The 25,648-nt window shown below is 37.6% G+C and overlaps 1 protein-coding gene across 1 annotated transcript in view; it reads right to left on the reverse strand.

Moving 5' to 3' along the window:
• PXDN (peroxidasin homolog (Drosophila)) overlaps positions 1 to 25,648 on the reverse strand; it is a 65,062-nt gene that overhangs the window by 6,109 nt on the left and 33,305 nt on the right. Inside the window, exons 13-19 of the mRNA XM_009887929.1 lie at positions 24,227 to 24,339; positions 23,095 to 23,251; positions 19,587 to 19,695; positions 18,994 to 19,151; positions 12,962 to 14,465; positions 11,995 to 12,129; positions 7,289 to 7,497 (exon numbers count right to left, since the gene is read on the reverse strand). Coding sequence (XP_009886231.1) covers positions 7,289 to 7,497; positions 11,995 to 12,129; positions 12,962 to 14,465; positions 18,994 to 19,151; positions 19,587 to 19,695; positions 23,095 to 23,251; positions 24,227 to 24,339 — 2,385 coding nt within the window. The remainder of the gene's footprint in view (positions 1 to 7,288; positions 7,498 to 11,994; positions 12,130 to 12,961; positions 14,466 to 18,993; positions 19,152 to 19,586; positions 19,696 to 23,094; positions 23,252 to 24,226; positions 24,340 to 25,648) is intronic.

Genomic DNA, 25,648 nt, shown 5'->3' on the forward strand with positions numbered 1-25,648 from the left:
TATTAGTAGAATGAGCCATGAAAGCAACCGAACAGGAGAAGAACTCATCTTTCCTAATATTTCTTGTAACTTGAACCAGAAGAAAATTATTCAGAAAGTCAATAACATTTTATAAAGTATTTTTCTGGAATTAAGCAGTAGCTAGATCGAATACCTAAAGTATTAATAGAAATTATTGCACAAGTTTGAAGTCAAGAAAAGAGTCTCAAAACACTGTTGAACTGAGCAACTTGAAAAACAAATGTAAAGTTGCTCTGTGATTATACAAAAATAAGTATCTTGGGCTAGTTTTAGCTGTACTGGACTTCTACTTAAATTAAACTATTTCAATTTCCCTGTTAGGGAATACTTAGCTTGCCTGTGCTTAATATCAATTAAGACAGAAAAAAAAAAAAGACTGACAAAAAAAAGGTACTGATTGATTGTCACTTCAAAACCAATACCTACAGATCATTCTTGAACATGATGTATCCACACATTTCTCCTTCCCTTTTCTTTCCTTGCAGTTTGTCCCATTCTTGTGTAAATCTATTACCTTCCTCCTATAATAACAGCACCACCAAAGAACTAGATGATATTTACTGCCAACATATTGTTCATTCTTCTTGTGTGTTCTGCTGTTTCTCACACAATCTTCTTGCTGCCCACTCAGAAACTAAGCTGTTTCAGACAGGAACAGACAGCTGCGTCTGTAAGACACTTGGCATGAAGGTATTTTTGATCACCCTTGGACACTTTTAGCATGGTGAGAAAAGCGGTCAACACTCTGAAGGGCCACTGGAGAAAGAACTAGTTTTGGTCAAAGGAATTTTTTTTCTTAAAGTAATCTCTTGCTTAAAGTTTTTCTGAGTGTCATAGAAAATTCAGTTTCTCTTGGAAGCAATTTCTGAAAGGTTTCTGCTATGCTCCTTTGTTTAATAACTGCTAAGGTCATCTCACATAATATAGATATTGTTTTTTGGTACAATAACACAATGGCCCATTGTTTTTTTATTCCTAGGCTTGTTTTTAGAAACAAAGGTCTGAAATCCTGGGAAGGTTTTATCACCTAAGACTGGTAAATATGAGAACCATATGTTCAGTGGCAGCTTCAAGTACACAGACCTGACATTTCTGTAGTTTTTAAAGACTCAAATATCTCAACTTGACAAATGAACAACTCTTGTTCTTGGTTTCAGTTTCAGGTACAAGGAGGGTTGAGAGGTGCAGGACAGAATGCTCTACTTGAGCTTTCAGAAAGACTAAATGAAGAAGTTTATATCTTATTTTAAACGAAGAATACCTTAGCAGTTGTGGTAAATGAGAAAAATGAGCCAAAAATTCTGTTGTTTTCAGCCTACCTAAAATTTCCCCGAATTAGGTATACTCAGTCCAATTAATTTTCTGCACAAAAGCTGAATGTTTAAGAGCAATGTAGTAATTCCTTTTCTCTATGGACATTTTCTTCCAGAAGCTAGGTATTGTTACACTGCAAGTCTCAAGATAATCCATTTGTATATTGAAGCAATGTTCACATCCTCAGAAAATCCCTTATTTCCCACAAGGTTTTAAAAATGCACCTAACATGTAAATTGCATAGAAAAAATCCTGATATTTACAAGTATTGAGCACTCTTAATTCCCAGTCAATCACCTCTCAAAATCTGTGTCAAGGAGAATTATGTAAACAGTAGATTAAACCAAAACAACTCGAGGGACTAAGGGAATGTGAAGAAAAGCACATATAGTGTAACTACTGGTCTATTTGATTATACATCAGTTTTCTGAGATTTAACATAGTGAATTAAGTTGCTGTTACTGGAAGGATTTGTACATATCTAAGAACTAGTTGTGCCAGTGGGAGCAGCAAAAGGGAGAACAAACGCTGAAAGTTCTGAAATATCAAAAGATTTTTTTAGTAGATATTTTGACATAGCAGCCACTTAAAAATTACACATAAGAAAAAGACTTTGTACCCCAAATGAAGTTCTAACTCAAAATAGCTGGGTTTGTTATTGCTAAATAGGTCACATCCCTTCACATCACATTTCTTCTGTTGAATTATACTTTCTAACAAATGATAAATCAAATAGCAGCAAAAAATGTAGTATGTTGGCCTAAAATCTGCAATAATCTGCTCAGATTGGAACAGATGCATTTTGCATAAACATTATTTAAACATCTGGACAAAAATAATGGTATAGAAGATAGATGATAAAGTGACAGCCCAGACTGTCATCTGCCAGCTGACATACTTGGGAATTCTAATACAGATGTTCTCTGTAGTTGACCCTGAAGCTCAGACGGATGCTACCAAAACTAGAATATCCAGACATCACTGGGAAAGCAAATATCCAGATAATTTACAGAACATGACTATATAAATTGTTAATATAAATCTAATAATAGCCTAAAAACATTTAAAAACATATCATGTCTTTGTGATCTGAATAGGTTTTGGATGGCCTGCAGGAAGATAAAGGAGAACCATTAGGTTTCTTGACACCAAACCAAAGCAAATCCGATCTCCCCAGAAAAATTAAACAGGACTAGTTAGAAAGTTTTGCAGGTCAAAAGCATGCATCTTTTGGAAAATAAATCTCAAAATCGGAGAAAAAATAATTTCAGGCAGACTGAAAATCCACAGAAATTTGGAAATTTGAAAAGTAAGGACACTAAGAACTGACCTGTCCATTAGACTGTGAAGGTATCAGTGTCTTAGAATGGCAGTAAGAGTCCACAGGGAAGAAGGACAGGCTCCAGCTGCCTAGTTTTGAAAAAATCACTGAGACACGTCCATTAGGACACTTTCCTACCCATGTTTCCTTTACAGCCAATGGACATGGACACAGGAAGAGATTGCAGCCTGAATTGTCCTCTGAAGGCACCTCTTTCTCTACTGCCTGCAGTGGGACTTCGACAGGCTGGGATCTTAGATTTGGGAACTTCCTCAGGAGTTTCGGTTTAAACACAATGAATGACATCCTATTCCTGAGCTTTTCACCAGGGATGGCAACTACTGGCATGAGACCCCTGGTAGCAAAGACAAAGCAGTGTCATAGACTAAATCTCCTTATTTTAAGTTTATGAATTAGAACTGTATTTTACTGATCATGGATACTTGAAAAAGATAAAACATTCTTGATTTGGGCGAAATATAAATAAAAATTATTCTCTCAATAAAATTTGTAATCATACAGAAATGCTGGACTATATTAAATATAATTCTATTCAAATAAAAAAGGATGTAATCCTTAAAATTACAGACCATGGAACTTCATTTTAGTAGCCTGGCATAGTCTGAATTGTTATTAAGCTAATAGACACTGTCTTTAAATGTAAATTTAAATGTAAAAAGATACATTTGAATGTAGGGAGCAAAAATAAATATGACATGACAGAAGCACACCACACGATCTGTGTAAAGAGAAAACATGTTCAGGCATAAATTGCATCATTTGGGTATTTTGAAGAGTTTGGTAAACAGTTTCCATTGGCGCAGTGGATCTTGCAGTCTCACACTGAGATGACTTTTAACATTTTTAAATGTCAGTCTTCCACAGCATTACTACTTAGCCCAGCGTTGCTGAGTATTTTCATTGAAGATGAAAGGGCCTAATAAGAAGAGCATAATAAGATAGAAGACTAGAAGTCAGATAATTTTTAACTTGGAATAAAGCACAATTTTTAAAACAAATAGTTGACGGCTTTCTAGGAGCGATGCTTAAATCAAAGAGGTCAGTACAGATGTGACAGATGGCACAATTGTTGGTCTGGTCTCAAAATGCAGGAATTCATAAATACAGGTCTATCCTACTGGAACACCATGTATAAATGCACTCTGATTAAGAATATGTCTTAACTCTTCTAATCAAATTCAGTGGGATTTAAACGTGTTTAATCATAATTTGCATAAGGCTGTTTTCCTGAATTGAACAAAAACCAATATCTGATAGAGGAGATATATTGGTTGCTAACTGAGAACCAGTTAAGAAAAATCAGCTTCCTAAATCAGTTTATGCTCATGAGGATGTCTTGCATCCTGTCTGAATCACTTTCTCCTCGATCATTGTTTGACACAAAACAAAAAGCTAAAGATTTTTTTTTCATTTCAATTTACTAAAAAAAAAAAAGTGTGAAACTTTTAAAGACTCACAATGGAAAATATTTCAAATTTACATATTTGGATTAAAACCTTGTTTCCATTTGAGCCAATATGTCTTTTCACCCAATTTCTAGTCTTCTTTTTACATAATTCATCTCATAAGGATATTTGGGATAACCATAACAGTATACTTATATTTCAGGGAAGAGAGGTTTATAGCTTCCGTGCTTTGGGTTCAGAACTGAGATACAAAGTCAATAAGAGTAATCATGGAAGCATACACTGAGTACTTAAAAAAAAAAAAAAAGTCCTTTTTTTGCACTAGAGAGCCTGAAAAAAGCACCAAAATTTCTTGTTTGGAAAACCTGAAGTTTGGATGCTCTTTGCTCAAATAAACTGCTGCAGTAAGTCTGCAGTAATTCTTCACCGTCTCTGACAAGACAAAGAAAGGTAGAAAGTGAAGGAAACCAGAAGAAAAACTTGTGTACCTCAGTGGAACCCCTTCTTTTTCCTACCACAAACTAGTAATTCTGTTGTATGATTCATTAACTGAAATCTAAAGGTAAGCCGGTATTGTTATTATAAAAAGGAATAATGCTCTGCTTTATAAGAAATAAATACTAACTTTACTCAAGAAATCTAAGAAGTAGCTTTTTGCAACTAAGAAGTTTTTCTGTTCTTCATATGGAAAAGTATTTTGATTTGAACAAAACAGAAAGGATAACAAAAACAGATGTGTTTTTTAACGAAGCTGAAACAGCTGAACATATGGGTCACTTATTAAAAGTACCTAAAGTGCAATGAACAGTATTACATATTCCAAATTTTAACTTAGGATAATTTTAATTACAAAATAATCAGAAGTATTTTAAATGTGGAGAATGAGGGTTTTTTTTTATTTATTTTAATAAACAATAATAAAGTCAAAGATACAAAAAAACAGAATGTATTAAACTTAAAGTGAATGCTCTTCCTGAATGCCCCCTGTGTATGCCCCTCACGTCTGAGTAGTGGTGAGTCCCAGGTGCCACAGAATGATTTTTTTTTTAATTAATTGCTTAAACCTGGATTCCCACAGAAAACATCACACCCATTCATCCAAGCAAGAAAGCAGTTCAAGCCACACATACCTGTTTTTTGTTCATTAACCTCTGCACAGACTTCAAAAATGTTCAGAAGAAACAGATACAGATAGGCAATTTTTTAAAGAACATTAGTTATTTACCCTTTCTTTTGCTTGGCAGTTGTCTAACTGCACTGCATCCAGTAGTACTCTCTGGTAGTAACATTCTTGAATGAAAACACAAGCTAGGCTGTTGAATGGCTGAATACTCTAAAGACTTTCCAAAGATAACATCTGCTCTAGAAGGCTCAGCGATAACATAACATTTAGAGAATCAACACATAATTTCTCAGAACGGCTTTACAATTTTTCCAAATCGATATAATTAATGTATTTGTAAAACTGTCTGCCAGGCTTCATGAACCACGGCAAAGTGAACTTATCCTGAGCTGGTAGAATATGATTTATTTGCTTATGGTAAAGCATTTGAAGAGTGATAATTGATTTTCTCTCAATGCTTCTAACATATGTCAGGGTTATTTTGAAGAGATTCTAGAAGACTTTGCATTATAATTACAATACGTCAAATGTATCTATAGTTTTAAAAGTTATTATCATCTATTTGGGAATGGCAAACCTGGTAAACGTTGTTTAAAAAAAATCTGAATAACCTAAAAAAAAACCCTGGCAGAAATTAAGAGTAAGACCTGAACGAAATGCTATTTTGGGGAAATTGTACAAGATTTCATTGAAATCTAAAGTATTTCTTTCTCCTAGTCTCACACAGATAACTGACATTTTGAACCAAGTCTTCCAAGAAAGAACTTTCTTAGACAGTAATTTATTATTTCAAGGGCTGGTTACCAGGCAATACAGTAATCAGTTTAAAAGCTAAGTTGTGCAATATCTTTGAATAGTAACACTCTATCTCTATCTACTTATTTTCATTTTTAATGATACCTGAATTTGTTCTCATGGTAAAGTTATGCTAGTTAGAATCCTTCCTAAGTATTTACTGTATGTGTACCAGGTTGAAGGGACATCCTTTCTCAGTTTACCCTTTACCTACTGCCTTAAATTCTGAGCTATATCACCAAAGGACTCTGTCACTGGGGACAATTATATCTTACCAAAAGAGTTAAATGGACACTAGTGGAAGAGTGTGACCTTTATCAGAAATACAATGCACTGGTTCTTCATTCATGCATATCTTTTGACAGAATATTGAACAGTCTACTCGGCAGGAGTAAAGTCAAGAGAATCAGCAGTAGAAAAGATGATGAACTCAGACCCAGATACCTTTCATCAGCAAATCTACAAGATACTGGTATTGAAAGCTAGGTTCTTACCAGGTAAATTATAAGATTCTAATAAACATCAACTGACAGTACCGTTACTCTCTCTAATAAGGGCAAGTTTTTTACAGTTAGTAATTTGTTTGACAGCAATTTCTAGATAATCAGAGTTCCACAGCGAAGTTCCCAAAATTCCTGACTATACTTTTTCAGCCAGGGCATGTCATTCGAATTTCATCAAAAGAAAATGATAATAACATTGTCAAGGACATCCCAGTAAAGAGACGTCACTGTCCTCTGAAGTATTTTGTTGCTGATGCTACTGCAAATCATTCTGCAAATCTGTGTGACATAGAAGATTCTCTTGGGAAGGGATCTTCTAACTATGTTACAGATGCAGTGATGTGATGAGGGCTAAAGAGAGGCCATGCAGAAAATCTGTTTGTGAGACAGAAGCCAACATACATGCTACCAAGCAACATGGGATTCTCAGTGTCCTGTGCTTCGTGCAGCTAAGTAAACCCTCTTTCTGTAGAAAAAGTTTATTTCTGGAGAAATACTAATCACCCCACTGTCATAACTTTTGAAGAAGATGGCAACGAACATTTATCCACAAAAGGAAGAAAACAGGAAAACAATTACACACACCATGCAATTCTCAAGTCTATGCTATGTTTAGAATGTGTCTATGAAATATGGAATGATCCCTCACAAGGGTTGTGGTCCAGATTTGAGTTTGTAACATCTTAACAAAAACTGAATAATAGTCAAATATCTCCTTGAAATAAAATAAACAGACACTAAAAAAAGTGCATGTTAATACACCCAAATCCACCTGCATACAGACCTTCACAGCAATCTTGCCACATCCTGAGGTCCAGTTTAGGAATATCTTCACAGCTACTATATCCATGTGGGAATTCAGCCACCTTAAAGACATCATGTTGTACCCTGGTTATGTTGTCACCATTGTCACACAAAACTCTGGCAAGAGATGTCTGCTTGATCTGAGTGAGCTGAGCAGGCGTGAACACACCCGGGTTCTCATACCATAACCTGTAATCTCACAGAAAACACAAGTTTGCTAGTAAAAAACCCAAACCATGCAGTTTTCCAGAGATATTGCAATACTGTAATCAGAATGACATCAATTATTCCATAAATCCTGTTCTCAACTTTACATTGTATCTGAGGGAGTGACCCAGATGCCAAAATGTAAGCGCTTGATGTCACTTCAGCCCTACTTGGTGTCATGCTGACACTGAAAGGGCCCAAGTCTTCAACAAATCCTTTGACTTCTCTCTTTGTCCCATTTTGATGTCTTGGGTATCTTTGAACATCTAAAATGGCACTAGACTACAAAGTTTAGGGTTCTTTTAAGGTAGAGGATATAATTATAATAGATTTCTTTCTCCAGACAACTTTCCTATAGGTAGGAAAAAATTTTGATAGAATTGCTGAGATTAAAAGAATAGTTAATCTATAGCTAGTTTATTATCAAGATAAGTGAGACTGTTTAATTTACTATGGAAATTTTTTTCTGTAAAACTATTTTAATGACTATACTAATTCAGAGACTTAGTATATGCTCAATTCATTACATTGAAGGAGGAAAAGCTAGTTTTGAATAATTTATTTTTCATACATAGAGGGCTAAAAGCCTGTTACCAATAGAAAATAAAAATAATACATTACTATGAAAAGCAAGACAGCTCTTGTAAAAGAAAACATTTCAAGTTACTGTCCAGGATTTGAAAACATTTTACACTATTCTAACATTTAAGAATTGCTCACTGTGATATCATTCACATCTCAAAACTGTAAAGTTATAATTCTATAGTGATACTTTTTTCCACCTATTAAAAAAAAAAAAAAAGTAGGAGGCTTTTCAAACTTTAGGAAAAATCAATAACAATTTTATACTAAACTTAGAAGAATGGTCAACAAATTTCATTTTACATACTTATTGTATCATTTTCATACAGCATTGGACAGTGGCCAATGAATTTCCAAGTACTGGGATCAAAAAAACACAGATTCTGAAATTTCCATTGTGGCATGAAGTTAGTCTCCCTTCAAACGTCACTCCTTTTCCCTGCACAGACACATTTGTTTTGCATGGTACTGGCAGCTTTGATCCTCTGCCCATTCTAAAGGCTTTTCAGAGAAGTGAGAGTTGCTTTCATTATGTCTAATAATATTTTACTATTTGCTGGCATGTTGCTTCAAAACATTTGTGTTCTTTGGACAGCAGAATCCCATTTCCTAAATATTCAATGTTTTCCTATAGTTTTTAAGTGTTGTTTAAGAAAAAAAAAAAGAAAGAAAAAAAAGGCTTTTGCTGGAAAAATGCAGACACACATAAAAAAGCAGTATCATTATCCTGTTGTGACACAAATAGGTACTTGTCACCAGCAATCTGGAGCTCATACTGCATATATTTCTCCTTTGAATCTCTCTGCCTCCAGGTATGAGAGCTTTATGTATCACAGCCTAATTTTTAAACAGATTTTTATGTAAAAAGTTGTTTTTTAAAAAAAACATAGAAAAAGGCTTGTGTTATTGACTACAGAAATAAAAAAAAGCCTTTATACTATTTTAAGTATCAATTTAATAACTTACATAAAGCAAATAACATCAGGTAAAGTCAATCAAATCTAATTTCCTCATTTCTCCTTTGTCTCCCTTTCACTAGGATGCGACTAATCACTGCATGCCAGGCAAAAATCAGGATTCTGGGTCACAAATTATGTTAAAATGAGGGAAATGTTGATTTTCAGACTCCAAACAAGTGTGCTGAAAGTACCCAAAGGAGATGTGGCTGCTGTAACAACAGCAGTCACAGTATCATAGAATGGTTTAGGTTGGAAGGGACCTTGAAGATCACCCAATACCAACCCCCCTGCCATGGCCAGGGACACCTCCCACTAGACGAGGTTGCTCAAAGCCCCATCCAGCCTCTAGGGATGGAGCTTCCACAAGTTCTCTGGGCAACCTGTTCAAGTGTCTCAGGACCCTGACAATGTTTATCCAACAGTGCCGTAACACCGTCATTGAAGGCCACCAAATTTGTCAGGCACGATTTGCCCTCCGGGAAGCCATGTTGGCTGTCACCAATCACCTCCTTATTTTCCATGTGCCTTAGCAGAGTTCCCAGGAGGATCTGGTCCATCATCTTGCCAGGCACAGAGGTGAGATTGACTGGCCTGTAGTCCCCTGGGTCTTCCTTTTTTCCCTTTTTAAAAATGGGGGTTATGTTTCCCCTTTTCCAGGCAGTGGGCACTTCACCAGACTGCCACAACTTCTCAAATACGATAGTGGCTTAGCAACTTCATCTGCAAGTTCCCTCAGGACCCACAGATGAATCTCATCCAGTCCCGTGGATTTGTGCATCTTCAGGTTCCTCAGCTGGTCTTGAACCTGATCTTCACCTACAGTGGGCCGTTCTTCATTCTCCCAGTCACTGCCTTTGCCTTCTGTGACTTGGGTGGTGTGGCTAGAGCACTTGCTGGTGAAGACAGGCAAAACAGTCAGAGTACCTCAGCCTTCTCCATATCCCAGGTAACCAGGTCTCATATTTCCTTCCTGAGTGGGCCTGCATTTTCCCTAGTCTTCTGTTTATCACCAACACACCTACAGAAGCTTTTCTTGTTGCCCTTGACCTCCCTGGACAGATTTAATTCTGTCAGGGCTTTAGCTTTCCTAACCCGATCCCTGGCAGCTCATACAATTTCTCTGTATTCCTCCCAGGCTACTTGTCCTTGCTGCCACTCTCTGTAGGCTTCCTTTTTCTGTTTGAGTTTGTCCAGGACCTCCTTGTCCATCTATGCAGGCCTCCTGATTGTTTTTGCCTGACTTCCTCTTTGTTGGGATGCATTGTTCTTGAGCTTGGAGGAGGTGATCCTTGAATATCAACCAGCTTTCTTGGGCCCCTCTTTCCTCTAGGGTTTTATCCCTTGGTACTCAACCAAGCAGATCCCTGAAAAGGCCAAAGTCTGCTCTCCTGAAGTCCAGGGTAGTGAGCCTGCTGTGCTCCCTCCTTGCTGTCCTAAGGATCTTGAACTCTACCATTTCATGGTCCCTTCAGTGAAAGCTGCCCTTGAGCTTCCCATTCCCCATCAGCCCTTCCTTGTTGTTCACTTGCCAGATTTGACTGCTCCTTTCAAACCCCTTCCATTTGACCGGGAGAACTGATGAAAAAACTACCTGAGCTCCAGAGTCCCTTACCGCCGCTCCCAGGACTCTCCAGTCCTTCCTGATACTCCTCAGACTGCTCCTGGTGGTATCACCGGTGCCCACGTGAAACAGCAGTGGCGGATAATAATGGGCTGTACGGTGCTTGGTAGTCTCTCAGTGACATCCCTGATACGAGCCCCAGGTAAGCAGCACACCTCTCTAGAGAGTGTGTCAGGTCAGCAAATGGGTGCCTCCATAGCTTTCAAAAGAGAGTCACCTACTACTGTCACCCGTTGCCTTTTCTTAGTTGCATTGGTTGCTATACAAGGAGCAGATTGGGCTGCCTTACTCAGCTCCAGCATCTCTCCTGATCTGACTGCTCTTTCCTCTTCAGTCTGCAGAGTGGTGAAGTGGTTCTATAAGGGCACCTCAGGCTTTGGGGGAAGTCTCTTCCTCCTGCTGGTCCTTGCCGTCACAAGCTTCCATTCTTCTGCATTACTGGTCCCCCTCCCTTCTGTGTGTGCTGGTGGGGGAGTTTTTCATTGTTTGGCCATGGGTTGTGGGTCCACTGCAGACTGCCCTTGGAACCAGCTATCTATCTCCTCCTCAGCCTCCCTGGTGCTATGCAGCCTCCTCACTGCCTCCTGCAGCTCCGCCACCTGCTGCAGGAGGTCCTCCACCCGGACACACCTTTTGCAGGCAGGTCTGCTGCCTATCCCTGCCACGGGAGAAAGGTCCAGGCAATGACCATTTTCTTAATTCAGGTATTATAGAAACTGAAAATGAGAAATTGCTCATAATGTGCATTGAAAGTAATTAAAGAACAATTATCAAACTGTGTTCTTTGGGAAAACCTGTCTGCTTTACCACGTTTTGGTGCACAGACTGCTTGTACGGAAATATGTATAGGGGTTATATACACAGTGTAATGCTTTTCCAACCCACGCTTAAGTAATGTAGATGGTAAAACATATATGTCTCAATCACCACAATTCCTTTGCCAACAAAACAGTTGAATATCAATGAAAGGAGATGAATAACATCCACTTTTCAGAAAGGTAAGTGACTTGAATAACTGGTGAAAGGGAACTCATTAATTAATTTCTAGCTCAGTCGCATGCTTAAGTAGCACGTATTTGCTATGGTGCTTTTTGGAGCTCAGTACGACATATTCCCCACAAAAAGTAACAGATTTAAAAAATAAATTAATCATAGCTTCCAACAATGTTTTAAACAGGCATTCTTCATCTTTTCAATTATATATTATAATCATAAATGAAAATAAAATGCAGCTTGATTTGAAAACGAGCCATTGCAACTCCTATTAAGCATCCTCAATTTAAAATTACTTTTGTTTTCCATGGTATTTCAATTTACCTGTCTCCATCCCGAATACGCCTAAACTGTGTGCTTAACAGACACATCAAAGTTGGCCCCAGTCTGCTCCCTGGAACTAGGTCTTCTACCATCAGAGCAGGAAATAGGTCTATGTTCAGTGGGGAACCATACAACCTATAAAGAGAAAACCACAAATATTTAATATCAAATATTTTACATTAACAAAACAAGCAGTATGTGGTAAAAATAAGGGCAAGAGATATGAACAACTCACAGTAAAAATGACAGTGATAGTGCTACATCTTTTGTGAACAACCTGTGGGTGTACATGCAAGAAATCCTGCAATGTAGGTTGTACATAAGAGTAACATCACAGGGGTCTGCAAGTCTACCCCACAGTCTCCTTTCTCCTAGTAACTTTCTTCTGATTTCTTAGATCCATTTCTTTATTTCTTTTTCCTGCCCCTCTGCACATTTCTTCTTTTATCATAGCTGAGACTGATTTTGTGTAGGTAAGCTAGGGGTGGCAGGTAGCTGAAGACTTATTTTCAAACACTGATGCTCTAAAGAGGAGCAGATTACTGGCAGTGAAGGATGTCCACATGAAAATACAGTGAACGACATAACTGATTGTTTTACTGTATTACATACAGAATGGATGGAACTGGACATGTGAATACTTGCACGAGACTGACATTAAATATGACCTTACGTTGTAATACCATTCATATTTAACAGCATTTATAAAACGAGGTATTTCAAATTAATACTTTAATGAACACATACAGTATATATTAACTCCTAATTGTTCACAGAGATGTGGAAGTGGAGAAATTATCTGTATGTGGGCACTTTCCACATTTGTTTCCTGGTACAGATGGAAGTTTTTTTAAAAAAATCCCTTTACCCCTTTCTTAACAAATATTTTCTTCTACATAAGACATTTAGCCACTAATTTTGCATGCACATTCAGATAATTGATTGTTTTTCTTCACCTCAGGCTCACCTGCTAAGTTTCTCCCTGATTTCAGGATTCTTAATTTCATTTTTCAGATCTTCAAAAGTCTGAGCTGAAGAAAGATTACAGTAAACTCTAAAATCATGGTAGGGAGGAATTCCATGATCTCTGCCTCTCTGAATATTCATAGCTGCCAGATCTAAAGCCACAGTACGTGCCATGGAGAAGAGTCTTTCTGTTAATTCTGTATTGAGTAATTGTGATGGGACACGCATCTTACCAGCAACACCAAACAATCCCCTTAGAAGTGGATCAATGCCTCCTTCATTTACAATCCGAAATGGAGAGAAGAATGCCTTATGAAGAGGTAGATGGCCTTGTGGAATAGGTTCAAAGTTCTCATCCAGTCGATACAGAAAAGGATTAATGAGTGTGTGACCAAACCTAAAAGCGGCAGTTGCAAACTCATTAGTTATGCCAGAATTAACACTGGGATCATAACCCTTATATTCGCCAAGCATCTTCATGCCTACCTCTCCAAAGATCTTAGGTAGCCAGTGGCTAAATGTTATGTGTTGCATTTCTGCACCAACAATTTTGCGTGTTTCGTGATATATTGTGTCACCATCCCAGTGTGGATTGAGTTGCAGTAGTTCTGTGGCAATTCTGTTGTGTTCTCTAAACCACAAGGTGTGGATGCTAGTAAGACCCAGCTGTTCGTTAGAACGCTGATCACCAGCTAAAAAGCAGGGAATTGGGCTCTCATTTTCATCTCTCATACATTCTGTTGGTGGGCCAGTAGCAAATGGAAGAAGGGGCTTGCCAGATCTCTGTACGATGCCCTGTCTCAGAAGACCCCTCTGACTCGCCAAGTCTCTGATTTCTAGTGCTTCGTGGTCCGAACTGCCATACACATTTGACGCGTCGATGTATGAAGTCAGCTGATTGATCTGTTCTCGTGGGTACACAGAATTCATCAGGAGAGATGTCATGCCGCTTCCACAAACTGGACTGGAGCGTACGAAAAACATACAGCGTGCACCGTTTCGAACTCTGGGATCATTTGGTGGTATCATGATGGAAAAGCATGGAGGATCATTTGTACAAACTGAACTGCAATGCTGACCATCTGAAAACCTGGCCTCACTTAGGGCGGCCACAGTGAGGTCAAGGTCATGGTCAAGAAACTGACCCCACTGCATGAGCATGTGAGTGTACTGGTCATCAGGAGTTATTGTTTCCGTTCCGATCAGAGCAGTTGAAACCAAGCGAGGCATTGGGAGTGCGTAGCCATTGGAGAGCCTCCTGGGTTCAATTCCCCGAGGCAAATTAAATCCATTTTCGTAGACTGACTTCAACAGACGTTCAAAGGCGGTCAGAGAAGCGCCCCACATGGGATGCTGAAGGTTGTTGCATGTTCCGTCGTGTGTCCTGTACTTCTGGTGAAAGCACATATCTGAGCAGTTGTTCACCCGCCGATGGGCTGTGCAGCCCGAGAGATTAGCTATCAGGTTCAAGTACTGTGGGGATACAAGGTCATTATAGTGATAACCTGAAACCAGAAGACAGACAGAGAGAAAAATCAAAGACTTCATAGCCTTATGGTCCCCACAGATCATGAATTTTATATTGAATATTATATTTATATTGAATATTATATTTATATTCAATATTATATTGATTTTTCCACCAGATTAAATATCCCTATTGTTTAAAAAGAAGAATAATAATCACATATGTATATTAGCTCATGAGCTCATTTAATCAACAGCCGCTATTAGGTCAGGAGAGAACTTTGTAAAATGCTAATTCAAGTACAACTTTCACAAAATGTTTACAAAGCAGCTCATTTCTTATTTGGTCACTTAAGAAAGCAGAGATATTTTCAGAAATAAACACCTCATTGAGAAAAATGGGAAGTTTTTCCCTGTGTCAATAAAAGCATTTAAAAAACTGTCAGTAACATTTACGTGGATTTCAAGACTTTATCTTTTGAGACTTGATAATTCACTGAACTTTACTATTTTGTTTTGCTTTATTACAGCAAAAGTTGCACAATTTTAAGAAAAAAAATCAACAAAAAACACAAAAGCAAATAATCACAGGCAATATAGCTAAACATAGGAGTGATCTTTAGGACAAGTGTTATGGAGTAACTCACATTCACATTACCCAGAATTAATTTCTAAAGAAAACTGGTATTTATGCAACACTCGGCACAGGTCTCCTCTTCCATTCACACCATTCACCTCTGAGACTACAACATACTTACTGCTTTTCTGTATTTTTTTTCTCAGTTCATGGAAAAATAATATATACAAAATATATACTGTAATTCATTAGAATTATGCTTTTTATAACTTCAAACTAAGGCTATGTCTTCCATGATTGCTGCTGTGGTACAATGGCCTGTGGAAGGACTGAAGACCATAAGGCCTCCTACTACAGTGTTGGGTGACCGCAAATAGCAGAACAGTCAGGCTGCACCCTGTCCATGCTGCCTATTAGGAGTCATTCTAAAAGCGATTTTTTCTTCAAAACATTTGGGGTTCATTTCAGGAAAAAAAAGGCATTAATTTGGGCTATAACTACATTACCAACTTGTGTAGACCAACAGAAATGTGTCTGTAGACTGAAATTTTTGATGCTGAGAAAGATATCCCCTCTGTACTTGTTGTGCAATAGGAGCAAGTTTCCTTCAGAAAAGCTTTACTTTGTTCTCCTGGACTGAATGTGGCCCTGGACCCTATTTTTTCACTTGATTCGAAAAGAAACTGTTCAAGACCATACCACAACTCACACCAAAGCACAGTATGTAGGGACAGCTGGAAGATTCACTTCAAATGGGCCTTGCTGATCCAAAGCATAGGCACACCTTGAGTGACTAATGGATATACAGCGCAGACGAGCAAGGTTCCAGAATCCAGGAGAGAGCCCAGGAGGTAGAATATTTGGTAGTGTAGATGTACTTTTAGCCAACTAGGAACCATCATACACCACCACGGTTCTTGATGTGGAAAGCTTGCCATCAGGAGTAAAACCGAACAAACAGAATAAAGGCAGAAGGAAAAAAAGAAATGAGTGAGTGTACAGTGGTACTGTGTTCCCACAGGCCCACAGAATACGAACTGAATGCAGTTTTGCAAGAGGTCAGTGCAGAATAATTGCACACAGTCAGGAAACGTTCCTTTTAGCCCTGTGCTCAGTCCCTGCGTGCCTGCAAAGACACTGACCTTCATCTACATTCAACACATATATGTGTGCTAGACACACTACTGCTCTCTACCAATTTCTACAATGCCGGGAAATTTCAAACAAACCACCTAAAGCCCTTCTTTGTCTCTGCCTTGAAAGGGACTGGACTGCTCAGAGCTGCTCAGCTGGGACAGGACCTGTGCTCGGTCAGGGGATCTATGTTTTCTCAGCCTCAGGCTATGTGTACCCTGAGTGGTTTACAAGTCAAAGCAAGGCAGAGACCTAGTGTTTGCATTACACACAACTAACCTGTTCTTTTAAGACATACATAAATTATTTTATGGAATACTCCAGACTAGGAAAAAGAAAAATAAACCACAGAGCAAAACCAGTAAGTGCCACTGGGTAATGCAGCAAAATACACTCTTTGAGGATATCATTGATAACATATTATAATATGTTGGCTACTAGGGCAGTTTAATTCTAAAACGACACTGAGAAAACATATCTTCTTTATAATAACACTCCTTTTATAATTATCTTCATTCATCACGGAGTTCTTTCCTTTTGAGCATTATTCATGTAGTCTTTACATAAACATTTGTCTGCTGCGGTTATCCTGGTTGCCACCCACATTTCTGAAACCAAGTTGCGAGCAAAACTCAACGATGAGTTTTGGGTGGAATGATCTTCATTATCCATTTAAAATAAAGGGTGCAGCTTCTCTGTTTAGAAATTCAAATTGGAGGCAATGTCTCATCTATGGATTAGATTCAAGGGCTTTCTGAGCAGAGTGGAGGCTGCCACAAATGCCAGTCTCAGACCCCTAAATACCCCTTGCACTGTAGGCACTAACTCTGGCTCTGCTTTCTAAAAGGCCTGATGCTGAGCATTTCCACTGCTTAGAAGCTGGCTAGCTCAATTCACATAATATTAGCTCAATTTTTTTCAAACTGCAAGGAAGATGTTTCATAGAGTCATAGATGGATTAGAAGGGACCTCTTACCCAGACCAAGCTTCTGGTTGAAGCAAGGCTGTCTCCAGCAACGGATCAGCTCAGCTGTATCCCTGTCTAGCAGGCTTGAAAACCTCCACAGACTGAGTCTCCTCAGCTTTTCTGGATAAATTGTTCCAATGCTGCACTGGCCTCCTGGTGAGAAAGTGCTTCCTAACATCCAATCTGAACCTTCCAATCAGCAATTTGTGGCCATTCCCCTTGTTATGCAGTCTGGCACTGCAGAGGAGAATTTGGCTCCATAGTCTTTCCTTGGGTTATTCCAAGATTTTACATTAAAAAAAGCCTCTGAATGGGAAACTGTCAGGTTCCTCAACTGTTTCCAATGCAAAAGTGCTAAATAACACCTTTCATTGGGCTCTGCATTTTGAAATAAAACCAAATAAGGACAAATATGAGTATTAAAATCTGAGTATTAGGCTATTTAAATGAAAACAGATTTATTTTACTATTCAAGTTTTCCTAAAAGCCAGGTTTCTATGGATTTTGCAGGGCTGAGAAGCAAACTCTGGTAGTGAATAGAATTTCCAGTATCACAGAAAGTTGCCTGATTTTGTGTTCATTAATTTGTACGTGTATGCTTTAATGCCAATTTTTGGTAAACTTTAGGTGACTGATTTCACTATTACAAATCCTAGTGAAAAGTAGTCAAGAATTCTCACACATCAGATTTCATATATTCCTAGTATTATATTCAATATGCTTGCATATGCATCTAATCAGAGAACCACATCAAATCGGGTTGCTCTTATAAAACGCAAGCCTTCAAAGAATTTTGAATAAGTTTTTGTGGTAAACTATTCATCACAAATTATTTACTGAGCTCTAATAACGAGTAACAAGCTTCTTTGACTAGCAAATGTTACAGTACTCCACAAAGCTTGCAGTCTTCGGTCTTATAAGTACTTGCCTAGTTCACGGTCAGAGTTAAATTTTTCGGAAGTTACAATAAATACTCAATTATAAACATCAAAAAGAATATAATAAGTAAAAATATTTCCTCTATATTTTCAGTGTAGCTTTTGGCTATGTCTCAAGTCTCAAAAGCTCTCCTAAAACTCTATCATTATTTCCAAATGCTTCAGTCCTGTGTTTCAAGCTTATGCACACACATATCTACACACATTAGCTATATATGCTCCAGCTGGACTTCACAAATTCGAACTTGGACTTCAATAACTAAACCTTGCATTTTTCTGCTATTTATAAAAACCAGAAAAAAACCTGTATTTCTCATTAGATCAGATCAGTATTAAAGGAAACAATTAGCTTAGTTTGATACGCACTTAAAGAACGAGTGGCAAATCATTCTTTGAATACTATTGTGGTACATGCAGAAACCTTGGTTTGTAAAGTATACAAATGCCTCTTATTATATCATCTTTTCTCGTTGCCAAGGCACGCTGAGACTAAATGGTTTTACTTAAAGAAACATGAACAAAATACTAATAATTTTTAATACATAACAGAAAAGTCTGTTCTGCTATGAAACAATGGTCCCAATGAGTTAACACACAAGAAATTAACAAACAGGATGCATTATGTACTTCCATTATACCAAATTTGACCAGTAGAAGAATCTGAACATGATTTTTTCCCTAATATGTTAACATGAGGAAAAATAAAAACGCTCTACTCAGAGAGCTCAAACAAATTGAGTTACACCACAATGTAGCAACGTACAAACCAAGGACTGAATTGGGCAAACACATATATTTGGAAAAGTTTTGCAAAGTCACATACTCCACTGATTTCACTGTAATTGTTCTGCAGTTGGGACCGAGACTCAGAAAATAAATGTCTCGTGAAGTATAGTGACTTAAGAAGGCAAATACACTTCAACACAGGAAAATAAGGAAAGAATACTGACTTGTTCCATTCAGGTCAACCATTAGACCGTCTTGTACATGATCTTGAATAAGCTGTAATGTCCTTTCAAATATTTCCCCAGCTCTTGCTTGCTCAACAGTGTATGGATCCCTTGGGTATCGAAATAAGGCTAGCAAATCATTTGGAGAACGAGGACGACTGATAGATAATTTGAAAAACAACAGTAAGCGTACACAGGAGTTACAAAATAACAATACTACATAAATCACGTAAACATTCAGCAACATGATTAGTACATACCTTGGTTACTCATCTCAATATGGAAGGCAAACAAACAAACAAAAATTTAATAAAATAATAAAATGTTAAATATTTATTAGCAATTAAAGACTTAGTAGCCTTTTAATACACATTATCTCAGCAGAAAAATTGCTGCAGCAAATAGAGATCTCAATGAGTGTTTAAACAATAGGAATCCTTACACATTAAACTGTCAGTATTCCCAGAACTAATCAGATGTTAACAATGTCATTTAAATAATAAAATGGCTTCTTCCTTAATAAATGTTCCATTATTTCTAGTATATAAAAAAATAATTTTGACTTCTCAATATAAAAAAAAAGAAGGGGATACCTGTCAAACAGATGCGTACGTGTTGAATTTATTGCTCTGTCAACAGTCGCAATTGCTTCCACAATTGATGTTTGTACAAAAGGATCTCCATTTCGGCTGACATTAGGGACTACAGAAAGAGGAATTCACACGTTATTGCAAAAATGGCCACCCACAAAAAGATACATCTATAAAACAGAGTCTAGACACGACATCATTTCGGTTGTATAAAGTAAACCCCTGTTCTTTAAGCATTAGTTTGTCCAAATATAAAATTTTTAACCATTTTGGAATTCTATTAAAGCATATTACAGTAGAGCAAAATTCATTTAAAACAGCAGCTAATATAAGTTTAAAAGCCAGCTTGCTTATCATTCTAAAACAAAATAAAGTTAAGACAAATGCATACAGCATTTAACTATCCATTAATTACTCCTACAATTTCAAGTAAAAATGACCAAAGAAAAAAATGAATTATTATTGATGTGGTTTTTTTCCTGGTGTGGTGTATTACCAGCTTTCAGGTGTTGATATCAAATCCTGACCTATATCCACTGAAATCAACACAAGTATTCCCTTTGATTTCAATTAGTACTGAATTAGTACTGAATTCAATATAAGAATTTAAAGCGTTTACAGGAATGTGATACAACAAGTGGAAAATACTGACAAACTTAGTTTGCCTTTTAGAACATGTGCATCACATAAATTCAAAGAGACGTCACAAAAAATGAATAAAACACAAAAAAACCCCACAGAATTTTATATATTCCCAAATAGTTACAGTAAATTAACACTGCTCCTCTCCTGAGCTTAGTCCAGTAAGCAACTCACATTAATTCGGAAGGGCTATAAATATTTTATTTATTTTGATCACTACTTTGTTTTCTACTTTAAAATTATCTAGCTTTTTAATACTAGATTAAAAATCACATGCTTAAAAGCTATTTAACGACTCTGCATAATACTGGAAACTCACTAATGCATAGGTCCATTCATCTGCCTTTTTATACAGCACTCAGTTGCAGCTGGATGTTTGTACAACGTATCTAAGGCTAATAACCTTCCTTTCAGCCTGAATCAAGAACTCCCAGATCCAGGGGCAACAGCTAACAGTTTCCAGAGTGTGTTTAGATTGGAAAAGTTACACAGGAAGAAGGGTAAAATAGGGGAAGAGTCCAAAGCAAATACACTGGAATAAAATCAGCATATGTACAAAGTCAGCTGACATAAAAACCGTTGTTTGCAAGCTTTTCATGACTTCCCCCCCCCTCCCTCTTCTAGGCAATATTTCATTATTCCTTCGTCACTGGCAGCTTAGGCTGTGTCTAGATGAGTTTCAGAGTCTAGACCTGGGTAATCAGACTTGCCCATCTATACTGTCAAATAAAACAGTCCCTGCCACTCCATAGCTCTAGCTGAAAGCCCCTTTCCCTGTGCTGAGGCCAGCTGCCATGGGCTGCTGACAACACACCCCCAGCATCCAAAACGGGGTGACCCTTTCCACAGTGCCTGATGGCAATAGTCCCCGATCCAACCTAATTACCAGCTGTCCTCCTTGCTCGACAGCGTCATTTTCATAGCAACCATACAGAAACATTACCAGATAAGCTACTTATTTTAAGGAGAAATACCATTTACAAGTTTGCTACCCTCGTTTTAGTTGTTTCAGAGAGTGCCTGTGTGCCATGAACCATCTTAGCTCTCCAGCACTGCAGACTGCAAAAATCCATTGGCTGGTTCCCTTCCCTAGTGCTGTCTACAACAGAGGTCATCTCGGTGTTCACTTTAGATACAAGTTCTGCAGAGCTGTCTTTCTGATTAATGGTACACGTGGGCTGAATCATAAACCTTGATGTTCACTACACTGTATTTTTGTTTAGACTATTTGCTGCCAGTAGTTCCCTTTTTAGCCTGATAAATATTAAAAGGTAAAGCTCCCTGCAAGCCTTTCACACAATACCTTTTTTTGGGGGGGGAGGGAGGCGAGAGAAAATGGCTTTTTTTTTAAGCAACAAAAATGCAATCCACACACATTCTGCCTTACACTTAATACACTTTTACGAAACAACAGAAAAGGACAGAAGAAAATGGCAAAAAAAAAGCATCTTTAAAATATAACCAAACACAACCAGCAAAACCTGCCCCCCCAGCTTCTATACACTTGCCTTTATTCTGTATCAATACTAAGAAAATATTTTTATGCATTAGGAACATTCATAAAACATTAATTTGTTTAAAGGAAATGTTGATGTGCAAGTTGTTAGGCATTTCTGGCTACACCACTATTAATACTATCCAGATAGCAAGTAACCAGTAGTTATAATCTGTCTGTTTGTCCTCCTTTCTTCTCCGACAGCTTCATTTTTATAGCAACCATAGAGAAACAGTATGTGATATCCCACTAGTTTTAAGGAGAAACATCATTTACAGTTTCAGACTGAATGCAGATTAATCAAGGGTAGGTTCCCTAATTTTAGGTTTATTAATGCTACCGTTAACAAGAAAAATAACCACATTACAGTTAAACACTGCAGATGAGCTACCACCAAGTTTTGTAGTTTTCAACTTTCAGCAGATGAGAATAAGCAGTTGACACCTGCAGTAAGTGAATGAAACTGGTTTCCACTGGGGTTATAGTTCTATTCATGGTTTCACTTTTCAGAGCTTTTATTGATTTGAGATCTGACTAACCTTTATATTATTTTTGATAGAGGAGGGGACAGATTCATAGTCTACCAAAAGCAGCTTAGGCCAGGGAACATCATAGTTTTATTGATGCCATTTGATTGCTGTCATGGTAATCAACGCATTAGAAAAATCACTGATATATATTTATGAATTTAGTAAACAAAATACAGAACATTAGACAAAACACTGGAAAACAATACCCAATGTGTTAAAGAAATCACTGCTCAATGCTCATTTTTCAATGATACAAAAATATTGTGTCATATTTTATACTGAAAGACAAAAAAAATAATCACAGTTTCCTTAATATTTTCCATCAAAATGAGTCTGAAAAATCAGCAGTTTTCCTCAGTAAGTCAGAAGAGCATTAGGGTCAGTCTCTGTAAAAGAGTTATTTCCTTAGCCTTGCTTTATTACCAATTATTACATATTAATAATTGATTACTGTTTGCCATTACTACTTTCAAATAATTAGAATAAGTAAGTGTCCCTTTAAAGATGCCACAGGATTAGACTGTGTATTCAACTAGCAAATCCTAATAGGTCTAAATAATATCTCAAGAGGGAAGTAGTATGAGTAACTGGAGCTCAAAGCACTGTTTGTTTTCAAGTTTAACTCCTAGAGACATTTTGGCTGACATATTCCCATCTTACTCACATCTGTGCAGATAGCAGCCTGAATTAAATGAAGAAAAAAAATAAGAGAGGATTATGAGAGGAAAAGAAAAATATAAATAAAAGAAAAGTTAACATTTGATTAACTTTTTTGCCTCTTACAAATTCAGCAATTAGAATAAAACTAATAATCTAACTCATACCTCTGATTCATACACCTTACCATTAACACTAAGCACCATACTAACAGAGGAGTATCCTATTGTATTCCGGGCAACACATTCATATCGACCTTCATCAGCTGTTCCGACATCGCGAATGGTAAGAAATCCCTCTGGACTAACATGAAATTTTCCGCTCTCAGTTACCTGTACTCCATCCTGCAGCAAAGAACAATGTTTAGTTATTCTAAATGTTCTATGTTTTCAAACTTGAATTTTTGTCTTCTTTTTCTCTTTTATCCTTACACTTTATTTTATATTTCTATTTTGTATGCCAAGGTAATAGTCAAATAGATTTACATAAACTTAATACAAAAAACTCACACTCTTGTTATGTTGACAGGAGGACTTGCATGTACTTTTAAATCGTACAGTGTATTTATTTTCTTTTAAAAGTACTCATTATTATACATCAAAGTATTTTAATAGTTATGGGTCCTCACCACATAAAATTTAATACCCAAAAATAAGATAGCACCTCTTGAGAATGGATATATTTGATACTACTCAAAATTAACCAACTAAAAAAGATCTCAGGAGATTTATATATATCAATTCTTCATATGCTATGCATTTAGAAGCTATTTAAAGTACATTAAAGTACATTTTCTAATGCTTACTAATTGAAGAGAAGAAGATAATCAGGAAATTTTAAGATCAATATTAGCAAACCATTAATTCACCGGTAACTCTGCTAATAACTCTAATAGTTTGATATAAAAATTATAGCACCAATGGAAATCAAAGGCACAGAGAGGTTATCAAAGAGTTACCAAAGGCTCAGCAATACAGTACTTTTCATTTCTCTGTATCTATAATATCATTAGAAGTGTGACTATTAATAGGATATTCCCACAGAACCGTCGATAAAATACATAGGCCTTTTAAGGCCTACATTATGCATTTTAGCTGGTCTGTATGACGATTTGCATAATCATACATATATTTATATATATATAAAATTAAGGCTTGGTAACATGCTCTGTATTAAAGAAGATTTGCTGATTGAACTTCGGGTAACGTTTTCAGACATCAGAGCAAGCAGTAATTTGACAATGTGCACATAAAACAGCCAGTTGTGAAGAGATGGAAAGGCCACTGCCTTTCTGCAACAACCAAACAAATATCCAGTACCTTGTTCCATGTAATTACTGGCTCCGGCTCTCCTTGAGCGCTGCATGGGATCTGCACATTTGTGCCAACCTCCACTGTCATGTCACTCGGAACGCTGGCAAATACAGGAGTCACTAAAAAAACAAACAACACATTGACAAGTTATGAATACAACTTGTGCAAAGGACGATCTAAATAGAGGTCAGCACTGTTTATTTTTTTCACTTACCCAACATTTCTTAATCTATAACCCTATTCTGTCTGCAAGTTTTTAGTTGCTTATGTTTGTCTTAGAAATTCCTTATTCCTGATGTCTGCTTCAGACTGAATTTTAAGTACTCTTAACTTCTAACAAAACAAGCTAATAGTTGCTAAAAACGCTTTAGGGTCCATAAATTAAAAGCTCTGAAAAAAGTTTCTGTGAATAGTTAAATCTGAACAAAGTCACCAGAATGAATATCCCATTAACTTCTGTCATTTTTTTTAAGTTTTAATTTTTTAAATAGCAATAACAGAGATTTCTTAGATGATGAAAGCAAAACTTTCCACAACTCATTCAACTGGGATTCCCCCCAGCCCAACTTGCTGAGGTGCTAAGCCTTCAGAGCTACAACACCCTACCACCAATAAGCCCTAGGCCTCAAAACTTAAAAAAATCACCTTCAATTTTAAGGATGCAATCTACACAGTTACCTAAATCCAGTGTGAAGAAAATTAATGCATTTTTAATCCTAATTTCCTTCAAATCCAGATTGCCATCCAGCACTCAGTTATCATCAGGAGAAGCACATACAATAATTTGAAGACATTAAGAACTGTATTTCTACTGTAACATACCAAGATTTTGGATGGACTGCACTGTTACAGAGAAGCATTTGGCCATGCAGCGTACATTTATACTACCAACCAAATCTGGCCCTGGCGTTGTTTGTATGCAATGAAGGACCAGAAACCATGAGCGATGCTATCCAGAGGGACCTGGACAGGCGGGAGAGGTGGGCGCAAGCCAACCTCATGCAGTTCAACAAGGCCAAGTGCAAGGTCCTACATCTGGGTCGGGGCAATCCCAAGCACAAATACAGGCTCGGTGGGGAATGGCTGGAGAGCAGCCCTGAGGAGAAGGACCTGGGTGTGCTGATTGACCAGAAGCTCAGCATGAGTCAGCAATGTGCAATCACAGCCCAGAAGGCCAACTGGATCCTGGGCTGCATCAAAAGAACTGTGGCCAGCAGGTCAAGGGAGGTGATTCTGCCCCTCTACTCCACTCTCATGAGACCCCACCTGGAGTACTGCATCCAGCTCTGGAATCCCCAACATAAGAAAGACATGGACCTGCTGGAGCGTGTCCAGAGGAGAGCCACGAGGATGATCCGAGGGCTGGAGCACCTCTCCTATGAGGAGAGGCTGGGAAGCTGGGGCTGTTCGACCCGGAGAAGGAAAGAG

Source organism: Charadrius vociferus, unplaced genomic scaffold, assembly GCF_000708025.1.
Source record: "Charadrius vociferus isolate BGI_N301 unplaced genomic scaffold, ASM70802v2 scaffold156, whole genome shotgun sequence".
NCBI classification, from domain to species: domain Eukaryota; kingdom Metazoa; phylum Chordata; class Aves; order Charadriiformes; family Charadriidae; genus Charadrius; species Charadrius vociferus.